A 13665-nucleotide genomic window follows, 5' to 3' on the forward strand; every position below is an offset into this window, starting at 1 on the left:
TACCCTTTTCCATAGATGCTGCCTAGCCAGCTGAGTTCCTGCAGCATTTTGTGTGTGTTGCTTCAACTTCCAGTATTTACAGATTTTCTCTTGTTTATGATAAAGTCTAGACCAAAATCCAATTGAGAATTTGTGGTTGGACTTGAAAAGGGCTATTCAGTCACGATGCAATCTGACAAAGCTTGAGCAGTTTTGTCAAGAAGAATGGGGAAAAAATGCAGTGTCCAGATGTACAAAGCTGATAGAGACCTATCCACGCAGACTCAAAGCTGTAATTGCTGCCAGAAGTGCATCATCAACTAAATACTGACTTGAAGGGGGTGAATACTTATGCAATCAATAATCTTGTATTTTATATTTGTAATTAATTTTGATCACTTAGTACAGATCTGTTTTCATTTTGACACTAAAGAGTCTTTTTCTGTTGATCAGTGTCAAAAAAGCCAAATTAAATCCACTGTGATTCAATGTTCTAAAGCAATAAAACATGAAAACTTCTGGGGGGGGGGGTGTGCTGAATAATTTTTATAGGCACTGTATATGTTTATAACATATATAACAATCACAGCACGGAAACAGGTCCCACCTACCCGCACTCAGCCCATAACCCTCCACTCCTTTCCTGTCCATATACCTATCCAATTATACCTTAAATGACACAACTGAACTGGCCTCTACTACTTCTACAGGAAGCTCATTCCACACAGCTATCACTCTCTGAGTAAAGAAATACCCCCTCGAGTTTCCCTTAAACCTCTGCCCCCTAACTCTCAAATCATGTCCTCTTGTTTACAATGAAAGGGAAGCAGTAAAAGTTTTACTGGACTGATTCAGGGATGTTGGCCTATCCTAAAAGCACAGATTAAATAGTACAGTATACTCAAGTTTAGAATGAGGTGTGATTCTATTGGAATATATGAAAAATGTTAAGAGACTTGACAAGAGTAAATGCTTCCCTTGGTAAGGCCGTGTAAAATTAGGAATTAGTTGGCTATTCAGGAGAGAGATGAGAAAAATTCTTTCACACAATAGGAATGAAGAGAATTAAGAGATAGTTAGTGCAGACAAAGTAAAATATAATATATGATCATCCTGAAGAATAGACAAAGGACCAAGTTGCCTTCTGCTGCTCCTACGTATTCTCCATTCTCTGACCATGAATACCATAGCAACATTGGTTAAGAATAGCTAACAAAGATTGAATCAGCACAACAGTAAATGAAATACTAATTTGAATAACATTATCAGTTTTACATATGTTAAACAGAGATGCAGAATACACTGTTTATACCTTTGCATCTAGCCCAAGTCCAGCTCGGGTGAGAATAATTGCAAGGGCGATACTTCTCAAGGATGATGACCACTTGTAGTCAATGTAAATAGCATCATTAACCACAGGAATATTTCGTAGTACAAATCCAGCAAGCAGCATTCCTAATACACATACAGGCATAAGAGCAAAGAAAACATTTCAGATTAAACAGCTGTTGTCTTAAATCTCAAGAGAAAACACTGCTATGAATCAAAATTTTAATACATATGGCCAACGATAGTAGTGCAAGTTTCCTTCTCTAATGCATTTCTCCTTAAATACAGAGGAGGCATTCAATGCCTTGGTAGACTTGAAGGTAGATAAACCCTCAGGACCTGGTGAGATTTATTTCAAGTAGCTGAGAGACAAGTAGAGAGTTCACTAGGGCTTCAGCTGAGATTTTTACATTTTACTGACCACAAATGAGGTAACAGAGTTCTGCTAGATGGCAAGGCGATCCCCTTTTTCAAGAAAGGCAGAAAAGAAAAACCTGGTAATTACGTAACTCTTCTGCACCCTTTCCGCAGACTCCCCATCCTCACTATAATGAGGTAGTCATAACTGCACACTTACTCTAAATGTTACTGAGGTTTTACGTAGTTGCAGCTTGGCTTATTTACTCTCATACAAAACAGCCCTACCAATGAAGGCAAACATGTCAAGTGCCTTCCTCACCACCTTATCCACTAGTGTAGCCACTTTCTGTGAACTATGGACTTTGTCCCCAAGTGTCCTCAATGTTGGTAAGAGACCAACCATTAACAACAAACTTTCTCTGAACTTGACCTCCCAATGTGCAACACCTCACATTTGCTAGATTAAACTTTATCTACCATTTCTCAGTCCATATCTGTAACTCTGTTTCCTATTCTATTTGATAATCCTTTATACTGTCACTTCAACTTGGTTTATTGTATTTGGTACTCCTGAAGAAGCCTCCTCAGTATCAGTGAGATCAGCAATAGACTAGATGACTATTTAGGGGAGAATCTGCATCTGGTCCACAACAGGCATTTTTAGCTTTTGGTTACATGTCCCACACCAAGCTCTCTGTCCATGGCCCTCTTTACTGCCATGGTGAAACGAAACACAAACTAGAAGAACAACACCTCAAATTATGTTTGAGTCCCTTACAATCCATTGGCTACGTGAATTACTATGGTTTCCATTTTCTTACCTAGAAGAGGTGGTAATGGAGGCAGATTTGGGAATTTGATCATTCCAACAAGCTTCCCTCCCAGAACTGCACAGATGAACAGTATCAGATTTCCAAATAAATTACCACCAGGGAGGCACTCAGGGCCTGTAATTGACCAGACAACAGCCCACAGCAGGATCACCATAATCACTGTAAAAGAATGGTAAAAACTGGTGAATACAAGGATCTTAAGATTGTACTTTTATTCTGAAGTATACAAAGACTAAGTAAGATTTTATATCTTCTTTTGGAAAACAACTACAGTATCAACATAAAATCTCAGTAAATACAGACTTCTAAAATATGCTTGCTCTGGTGTTGCTATTGTTAATATGGTGCTAACACAATAGAAAATTTGTGTATTTGTTTTGGTAACATCATATATCATACAAACATTAAAACCATAAATACATTTATAATACATTTGTGTTCCATTTTGATCCAGTTTTTTGGGAGAGGCAAAGACAACATTGCCAAAACTGAGTCACCAAAGCTATAAAATAGCTAAAAGTTCAACACAAAGGGTGGGGAATAATGAGGTGAAATGGGGTGGGGAGGGATGCAGGTGTGGAATGGCATTGAGACCTACCAAATACTGAAAGGCCTGATAGAGAGGAAGCAGAGCAAATGCTTCCATTAGTGGAAGAGGTCTAGGATCTTCTAGGATCTGAAGGCACAGTTTTAGAGTAAAAGGACATTCTTTTAAAATTGAAATGAGAAGGAACTTCTTCAGCCAGAGGGTGCACAATCTGTGGAATTTGTAAGAGGACTGTGGAGGCCAAATCACTGGGTGCACTGTAGGCAGAGGTGATTGATTGATAAGGGGTTAAGGATTATAGGGAGAAGGTGGGAGAATGTTGTTGAGAAAAAACAGTCAAGATTGACTAGTAGAGCAGACATGATGGGCCGAATAGGATCTTAATTCTGTTCCTATATCTTTAAGGTCTTAGAAAACAAATTAGACCTTTGGCTAGTTGATAATTTACTATTTGAACTCACAATGAAATGGACAGCACTACACATCTGCTACACAACAATATTCTGCTAGAGGAAAAGTATTGTCAGCATTCAGGTCAAAACCTGGCATCAGGAATGAGAATGGAGAGGTGAAGATGGCCACTATAAAGAAAAGAAAGGGAGTGCATTGAACTCCTCTTCTATTTGCATTCCCCCTCCATTTGTGTCTACATTACACACCAGAACTGATACATTTGGGGCCTTATGATGCTAGAACAAGTTTGTTGGCTCCTCATATTTCAATAATACCACAAACCGAAGAAGTTCTTTGTGTAATACTGAACAACATAAACAATTATTTGGTCACACCACTGCAGACTTTCTAGGTGCCTGGCCTGGAGCCCTTCTGGTGCTAATACTCCACAAGGGATCAAATATGAAAACATCTGCTGAGTCACAGCTTATGTGAAACCAAATCCTCTTACAAATGATATTTGATCCATAAAAACTAACGTGATTAAGGTACTTATACATAGGTAAAGGACTGATAGACAAGATAGACTTATTCCCACTGCAATCACTTCGTCAAATAATCTTATTTCAGGTCTTTTGAGTTTTATATCAGCCAGGTCAGTTTGCTCAATGCCTCCTAAGAATATGCTGTTTTTTTTTTGTCTCCAGCTATTTTCTGATGAGCATTGGTGGAACTTCTATCTGCAGTGTCAGATAATAGGGTCATACAACGTAAAAGCACAAGGTCCATGCAGACAATCAAACACTCATTTTGCTTAATCTTACGCTAATCGTGTTTTAGTCTGACCATATTCCCATCATCTTCCACTTTATAGTGGTAAATTAATCCACTAACCAGCACAATTTTGGGATGGGGGAAGGAAACAGAGCACATGGGAAATCCAGGGGGTTACAGGGAGAATACGCAAGCTGCGGAGACAGAGCACTCTATTGCTCTATATAGCCTGGGTTTTTGGACCAGCTTGGGATTTCTGCCCATTGATTCTTTTTTAGAAAATCACATTGGCACATCAACAGCTGAGAGATGTGGTGAGACTTCATTATTAAGCAAAATTGATCAATCGTGAGAATGAAAGGTAGCCTTGCATTTTGAATTTGCTTGGAACTCCGTGTCAGAAATTCTACTCTTGTGAATTTCTACCCAACATTTCTAAATATAATTTGATTGAAACTGTATCATATTTAGTACAGTAAAAAATAATACTAGAACTACAAGAAACAAGAAAATTGGATAACTCATGTTTATATTGTATTCATCAAGGATAACAGATGAACAGAGAGAGTTATGTTGATTTCTAAGACACGTCAATGTCAAAGAGGTGTTATTGGGTGGAGTCTATCCTAGGATACTGAGGAAGGCAAGGGAGGGGATCTCTAGGGTCTTGAAAGAGATCATTGTATCCTCTTTGGCCACAGTCAATGTCCTAGAAGATGGAGAATGGCCAATGTTGTTCCTTTATTTAAGTTTGGTAACAGATCATTCAAAAAACTATAGACCTATGAAGCCTACTACAGTGGTAGGTAAATTATTGGAGAAGATTCATAGGGACAGGGTTTACATGCATATGAAAAAGCATGGACTTGTTAGAGATAGTCAGTAAGGCTTTCTGTGGTAGAAGCCCTGACTCACACATTTGATGGAGCTCTGTCCTTCCCTGTCCATATACCTATCCAATTTTTTTAAAATTACAGTATCAAACCTGCCTCTACCACTTCTACTGGAAGCTCATTCCACACAACTACTACTCCCTGAGTAATGAAGTTCCCCCTTGTGTTACCCCTAAACTTTTGCCCCCTAACTCTTAACTCATGTCTACTTGTTTGAATCTCCCCTACTCTCAATGTAAAAAGCCTATCCACGTCAACTCTATCTATCCCTCTCATAATTTTAAATACCTCTATCAAGTCTCCCCTCAACCTTCTACGTTCTAAAGAATAAAGACCTAACTTGTTCAACCTTTCTCTAACTTAGGTGCTGAAACCCAGGTAACTTTCTAGTAAATCTCCTCTGTACTCTCTCTATTTTGTTGACATCTTTCCTACAATTCAGTGAGCAGAACTGTACACAATACTCCAAATTTGGCCTCACCAATGCCTTGTACAATTTTAACATTACATCCTAACTCCTATACTCAATGCTCTGATTTATAAAGGCCAGCATACCAAAAGCTTTCTTCACCACCCTATCCACATGAGACTCCACCTTCAGGGAACTATGCACTATTATTCCTAGATCACTCTGTTCTATTGAATTCTTCAATTCCCTGCCATTTACCATGTATGTCCTATTTTGATTAGTCCTACCAAAATGTAGCACCTCACACTTACCAGCATGAAACTCCATCTGCCATCTTTCAGCTCACTCTTTTAACTGGCCTAAATCTCTCTGCAAGCTTTGAAAACCTACTTCATTATCTACATTTGTACAACGCCACCTATCTTAGTATCATCTGCATACTTACTAATCCAATTTACCACCCCATCATCCAGATCATTAATGTATATGACAAACAAACAACAAAAATTTATGTACAGAGGGATCTTGTGGTGCAGGTCTATCATTCCTAAAAGTGCTAATACAAAAGGTAGGATGGTAAAGAAGACATAATATCCTTACCTTCATCAAGGATTGTGCATAAACAATAGTAAATCATGCTACATTTCTACAAAACTACATTTGACGTACTGTGTGCAGTTCTAACCACTAGATTATCAGAGGATGCAGAATAAATTAACCAAGACATTGCTTATCTGAAGTGTATTAGCTATAAAGAAGTTGGACAAACTTGGATTGTTTTCCCTGGAGATTTGAGTCTGAGGGCCAACTTGATGGAAGTATATAAAATATTAAAAGGCATAGATAAGGTAGATAGTCAGAATCTTTATCCTCATGATGAAAATGTAAAAATATTAGGACACAAGTTTAAGGTAAGGTAAATTAGTTTATTATTGTCACATATACCGAGGTACAGTGAAAAACTTGTCTTGCATACTGTTCATATAATTAATTACAATAGTGTACTGATGTCAAACAAAGCAGTAGTGTTACACTTACAGAGAAAGTGCAGTGCATGTAGACAGTAAGGTGCAAGGTCATAAGGAGGCAGACTGTGAGGTCATGAGTCCATCACATTGTACTAAGCATTGTACAATATTCTTGTAACAGTGGGATATAAGCCATTGTTGAACCTGGTGATAAGTGCTTTCAGGCTTTTATATCTTCTGCACAATGTGAGGGAGGAGAAGAAAGAATGTCCAGGGAAAGGCGTCTTCGATTTTGCTGTACCAAAGCAGCAAGAAGTGCAGAGTCCATGGAGAGGAGGCTGATTTCCACAATATGCTGAGCTGTGTCCACAACTCTTTACAGTTTCTTGTGGGCACAGACGAAGCAGATGCCATATTAAGCCATGATGCATCTAGATAGCTTTACATAGTGCATCAATAAAAAATGGTGAGGGTCAAATCAAGATAGGCAGTTTATTATGGTGCATCAATGAAAATCGGTGAGGGTCAAAGGGATCATGCCAAATTTCTTTAGCATCCTGAGGAAGCAGAGGCACTGATGAGCTTTCTTGCCTGTGATCTCTATATGGTTGGACAATGACAGGTTATTGGTGATGTTCACTCCTAAGTAATTGAAGCTCTCAACCCTTTTGGCCTCAGCACCTTTGAAGTAAATAGGAGCACATGCATCATCCCTACTTCCTGAAGTCAATGACCAGCTTTTATGTTTTACTGACATTGAAGGAAAGGGTTGTTATCATGACACCGTGTCACAAGACTCTCTATCTCCTTCCTGTACTCTGACTCATTACTATGGTGACATTATCTGCAAACTTGTAGATAGAGCTAGGGAAGATTTTGGATACACGGTTGTGAGTGTATAGGGTGTAGAGTCGGAGGCTGAAGAAACAGCCTTGAGGGGCACCAGTGTGAAAGATAATTGTTGGGCAAGTGTCACTGCCTCTCCTTACTGATTGTAATCTGCTGGTGAGGAAGTCAACCAGAATGAATTTTATTATCACTAATATCTGTCATGAAATTTATTTTGTGGGAGCATCACAGCGCAAGAAATAAAAACTTTTGTAAGGATAATCAAAAATCCAGTTGAAAACAGAGGTATTGAGTCCCAGGTCTAAGAGATTGGAGATAAGTTTGCTTGGAATTATAGTACTGAAGGTAGAGCTAGACTTAATAAATGATATCAAATGCAGGTGCCTTTACTGTCCAGATGCTCTCTAAATGAATGTAGTGACAAGGAGATAGCATCTGCAATAGACCTGTTTCAGCTGTAGGTGAAATGCAGTAGGTCAAGTGGGAAGCTAGAATGAATTATGTGCCATGACCAGTCTCTTGAAATGCTTCATGATGGTGGATGTGAAAGCCAACAGGCAGTAGGCATTGAGGCAAGTTACCTTGCTTTTTTTGATACCGAGATGATAATTGTCTTCTGAAAGAAGGTGGGAACCTCAAATTGAAGCAGGAAGAGATAAAAAAATGTTTGCAAATATCTTTGCCAGCTGATGTGTGCAGGATGTAAGACATAGCTAGGAACATCATCTAGCTAGATGTTTTCCGTAGGTACATTCTCCGGAAGATCCATCTTATATTTGGGACAACTATTTCAGATCCAGGTGCATTGAAGGGTGGTTTCATTTCAATCCCCTTCTGGAGAAAAGTATACTCTGTTGTAATTTCATTTTGTGATCCAGTAAAGCATGTAAGCCCTGTCACAACTGGTCAGAGGCTCAATTTTGGACTTGCATTGTCTCTTGGTATTCCTGATGGTTTTATGGAGATTGTATCTTGATATCTTGTAAAGGTCAGGGTGAGCTGTTTTGAATACTGCAGTCTTGGACTTCAGAGGGGACTGGATCCCCAGTTGATCTATGGTTTCTGGTTTGGGAACACCCATATTGTCCCCTTTGGTACACAGTCCTCAATGCACTTGCTGATAAAGTCCATGGTGATGGTGGCATACTCATCTAGGCTGGCTACTGACACAGACCGGTTTACTGCTGTAAAGCACTCATGTAGAAACTCATCTATTTCCTCAGACCAGCACTGAATGGCTTTCTGTACTGAATCTAAAATTTAAAGGAGAAGGGTGAGACACTTTTTTAACAAAGACAGTAGTGGGTCCCTGGAACAGGCTTTAAGGGAAAGTGGTGTAAACAACATAATTAAGACATAAAAGAGGCATTTAGCCAGCACATCAACTGGCAAGGAATGGAAGGATAAAGACCATGTTCAGGTAGATGAGATTAGTTTTGATTGCAAGAACATGGCTGAAGAACCTGTTCCAGTGCTGTACTGTTCAATGCTCTAGAGCAACAACCAATCTGCTAGAGGAACTTAGAGGAATTGCTAATGTTTTTGGTTGAATATCTGCATGAAGACTGAGAATGGTGAGGCAAGATGGCCAGAGAAGGGCAGTGGTGAGAAAGAGGTCCAAGGTGATTGGTGGATTGAGGAGGGGAAGTTAGGTGAGCATGAGTGAAGTTGGGAGACAGTGGCAGATGAATGAAAGATGGCTGTGGGGGGGAATAGGGATTGAGAAAAAATACTGAAAGGCATAGAGAGCAAGGTTGGAGGAGGGAAGTTGGAGTTGGTCTACTTTTCATCACTGATAGTCCATTGTGTTTTGGTTATCTCCCTCTAGCTGCTCCCTCCAATCTTCACACATCCCTCGCCTACCTTGCTCCATCTGCCTCAATATACTTTTCTCTTTGTCACTTTGTCTGCCTCCATCCATCATGCACCTGCCACTGTTTCCCAGCTCCACTGCACCTCCTCTGCCTGGCACAACCTGCTTCTCATCTCTTATCTCATCCACCAATCACCTAAGACCCCTTTCTCACCATTCCCTTTCTCTTCTTTATACTGGCCATCTCTCCTCTCCGCTTGTCATGATGCAGGTTTTCAACCCAAAACACTGACAGTCGTTTTGCTTGATTGTTGAGTTCCTCCAGCAGATTGTTTTTTGTTCTATGTGCTCTATCCTCTCAAATGTTTCATCCAATTATGTGATATGGCATGGGTAGTGAAGCCTCTATTGATGTATAAACAAGTAATATGCAGGTTTTATTAATAATAAAAAAGCTTAGTATTGAAAATATGCCAGCTGGTGGCACAGTGACATTAGCACTGGACTCCGGAGTGAAGGTTCCCAAGTTCAAATCCAGACGGGCCGCTCCCAGACATGCTTTCCATCCATGCTGGGTTGAGCGTCAAGCTTGCAACTCGGCCTCATAAAAACAAACATTGCGCTGTGAGAAGGACGTAGGGGACCACTCACAGAATCTTTCCTCCTGAAAAAAAGAAGTGGTCGCCAAGGCTCTGCAGAGTATGGCACACACACAAAAAAAATTGAAAAGCATATTATGGTCTAACCCTTTGTTAGTATGCTAGCAATGATTCCTTGAGGTGGGCATGTACATATTTTCCACAGTTTATGGCGATGTTTTCGGATAGGCTCCTCATTCCGCCCGTTTTTATTCAGAAGGGTACTTTCATCTAGTGGTAGATCTGAAGGTTCTATGTTATTTGCCTTATCAGTGAAGTCCTGCAACAAGGATGAAAAATAGAAGACACAGTTAGACATTTATTCCCTTGGGTAAAAGGAAAACTAAAATAATATATTGAAGGTAATGGAGATTCCTGTACTCTATTAAGATGCACAAGTTAACAAGCCCTTTGACCCAACTCACCCGGTCGACCAAGATGCCAAACCACTAGTCCATTTGTCTATATTTGGCCAATATCCTCAAGTTTTTCTTTATCTATGCACCTGATCAAATGTCATTTAAGTATTGCAATTATACTGTACCTGCCACTTCCTTTGGCAGCTCTTTCCATATACCCAGTACTTTTTGTGTAAAAAAAATTGCCCCCCAGGTCCTCTTTAAGTTATTCTCCTCTCACCTTAAAACTCCTGCCCTCTAGTTTTAGACACTTGTAGAGTTAAGGAAAAAAAAGTGTGACTATCTACTCTATCGATGCAAAACATTCCCATCCTATCAAGTCTCTCTTTATAATCCAAACTTTCCAGTCCCAGCAACATCCTTGTAAACCTTTTCTACACACCCTTTAGCTTAATCACATCCTCAAACGCACACAATACTCCCTGCAATCTCACCAACACGTCGTACAGTTGCAATATGATGTTCCAATTCTTGTACACAATGACACGGCTGTGATCAATTTTGGGGAGCCCTGTACTTGTTCTACCCTAGGTTTCCCTATTCTACAACCCTCCCCACAAAATCCTGCCATTAACTGAGTATATTCTGCCCTGGTTTATCTTCCCTAAACATATCACTTCATACTTGTCTGAGTTGAATTTCCATTTACTCTCCCAGTCAGTCTAGATCCTGCTATAATCTTAGATAACTCATCTTAGCTATCCACAAACTTACTAATCAGTCCATTTACTTTCTCATCCAAATTGCTGGTACACATACAAAAGAACAACACCACTGTTCATAGTCTTACAATAAGAAAACAACCCTCTACTATCACATTCTGACTCCTACTACTAAAACAGTTCTGTATCCAATCTGCTAGCTCACCCTGGATCTTATGCGATCTAACCTACTATGCGTGACCTTGTCAAAGGCCTTGCTAAAATCCATGTACTCAACACCAATGCTTGTCAATCCTCCTGTTCATCACTTTAAAAATTCAAACATGATTTCCCATGCTGACCTCCAACACCAGTCCTCGCCTTTCCAAATTCAGTAAGATCCTGTCCCTCATAAACCACTTCAGTAATTTTCCATCATTGCCATTAGGCTCACTGGCCTTTAGTTCCCTGGCTTACCTTTGCAACCCTTCTCAAATAAAGACATAGCATTAATGACTCCAGCCTTGTGGTACCTCACCCATGCTAATTATGATACAATTATCTCTGTTGAGTACCCAGAAATGTCTTCCCTTGCTCTCCAAAGTGACCTGGGCTAGGCCTCAAAGATTCATTCTTCTTTATGCACCGATGTCTCTGCTTTCATAATGTCAATATGTTTCAGGACATCACTGTTCTGTTCTCTGATAAATACAGACAAGTAGTGTTCATACAAAAACCCTGAACAGCTTTCTGATCCCACACATACTTATCCTCAAGGGGGCCTGTTCTCTCCATAGTTACTCTTTATCTGTCATTATTATTATAGATTAGAATTCTCCTTTACCTTATTTGCCAATGATATTTTATATTCTCTTTTGTCCTCCTACATCCCATATTGTCAATGAACTTGCTTAATCCCAGATGTATATGACATACAGTATAGTTCCCTTTTCCTGACCAGAACTTCAATATCCCTCTTCAGCCAAGGTTCTCTAAGCCTGTCAGCCCATGTCCTTCACTCCAGCAGGAATATAATGGCCCTTAACTGCCATCTCACTTTTAAAAGCCTCCCAATTGCCAGACATTTATTTAACTGCAAACAACCTTTTCCAAACACCTTCACAAGTTCTTGCTCAATGTCTCCAAAATTACCCTTGTTTAGGACTTTATCTTGAGGCCAGTCCTATCTTTTTTCCATAACTGTTTTAAAGCTAATAGTATTATGGCCATTGGTCACTTGTATTATGGTCAGTCACTTGTACAGCCTCACTTCCGTAACAGCTGGCCGAAATTTTCATGTGGGATATGTAATAATGTTAACAATGTAATAGTAACATTGTTAATAACAAGATAATTTCAATATTGCATGAAGATACTGTACTAGATACAGATCATCCATTTTGGAATAATGTTTTAGCTTTCATTTTTAAAGTTGAAACTAAAACAATTTAACTTTGTACTATATACAAAATGGACTAGTACCCAAGATGGAGCTGACTAACTTTTCAACTTTCAGTACCTTCTTTTGGTCCCTTGCAGTAGCCCGCCACCCCCACCCCATAACCAGTCATTGATGCAGCTTGTTAGAATGCTCTCCATGGAACATCTGTAGAAGTTAGAGTGTTTTAGGTGACAAATCAAAACTTTTCAAACTCCTAATGAAATATAGCCACTGTCTTGCCTTCTTTATAGTCACATCAAAATGCTGGGATCAGGTTAGATACTCAGAGATCTTGACACCCAGGAACTTAAAACTGCTCACTGTCTCCGCTGTTCCGTCTTTCAGCCCTTTCATCTTACTGACATTGAGTGCATGGTTGCTGCTTTGATACCACTCAACCCCTGTATGCCCTCTCATCTCCATCTGAGATTCTACTAACAATGGTTGTATCATCAGCAAATTTACAGATGGCATTTGAGCTATACCTAGCCACACAGTCATGGGAGAGAGGGAGTAGAGTAGTGGGCTAAGCACACATCCCTGAGGTGCACCAGTGTTGATTGTCAACCAGGAGGAGATATTATCACTAATCCGCATAGATTGTGGTCTTCCGATTAGGAAGTCGAGGATCCATTTGAGGAAGTCATGTCTAAAACCGGTGCCCTTAAATTACATAAAGATAATTACAGTAGTTAGACAGAGCTGACTAAGGCAGACTGGGAAAATGGATCAAGGGACAAGTTGAGCAGAACAGACATTTAAAACAATAATTTGTAAATCTCAGAGATACATTTCACTGAGAAAGCAAGTTTCGATGGGAAGAATACACCACCCAAGAATAATAATGAAAGGATAGCATTAAGTTGAAAAAAAAAGGCATACAATGTTGGACAAAAAAGTGTTGGAGCAGAAGACTGGGAAATCTTTAGAAAGTGGTAAAGGATGACTATAAAGAAAGGAGATAGTGTGGCGGCCCACACACGTGGGGCTCAAACCGCCATCGGGAGCCAGGGGCAGACATGCAGTAGCACGTTTGGAACTATCTGCTTGGGGCAGACCTTCCAGGGACAGTCTGACGTCACGTCCGCCCCGCGGGTCGCAGGGGCCCATGGGAGGGAGGATTTAAGCGCGTGATTTTGAATCATTAAAGGCATTCCGAGTTCAGCTCTCTCTGCCTCTGTGTTTCCTTAGCAGTGCGTTGCGCACGACTACATTGGTGACCCCGACATTCCAGACGGCATCTGGAGCCAGTGACTCAGCGACTAGCCATGAGTTCGAGCAACTCGGACAGCGTGGTCTCTCTGAAGCTCCCGACTTTCTGGGCCACTCAGCCCTATGTTTAGTTCGAGCAGGCTGAGGCCCAGTTCAATATCAGAGAA

The 13665-nt window shown here is 40.1% G+C and overlaps 1 protein-coding gene across 11 annotated transcripts in view; it reads right to left on the reverse strand.

Annotated features, from left to right (window-relative positions):
- The window catches only part of LOC132391847 (sodium/hydrogen exchanger 9B2-like), a 204951-nt gene that overhangs the window by 65037 nt on the left and 126249 nt on the right, over window positions 1-13665 (reverse strand). For all 11 annotated transcript variants that reach the window (XM_059965538.1, XM_059965534.1, XM_059965535.1 and 8 more), the window contains 3 exons: window positions 9894-10065; window positions 2490-2660; window positions 1292-1434 (listed from right to left, as the gene is read on the reverse strand). In XM_059965538.1, the coding sequence (XP_059821521.1) occupies window positions 1292-1434; window positions 2490-2660; window positions 9894-10065 (486 nt within the window). The remainder of the gene's footprint in view (window positions 1-1291; window positions 1435-2489; window positions 2661-9893; window positions 10066-13665) is intronic.

The sequence above is a fragment of the Hypanus sabinus genome, chromosome 3, assembly GCF_030144855.1.
Source record: "Hypanus sabinus isolate sHypSab1 chromosome 3, sHypSab1.hap1, whole genome shotgun sequence".
Taxonomy (NCBI): domain Eukaryota; kingdom Metazoa; phylum Chordata; class Chondrichthyes; order Myliobatiformes; family Dasyatidae; genus Hypanus; species Hypanus sabinus.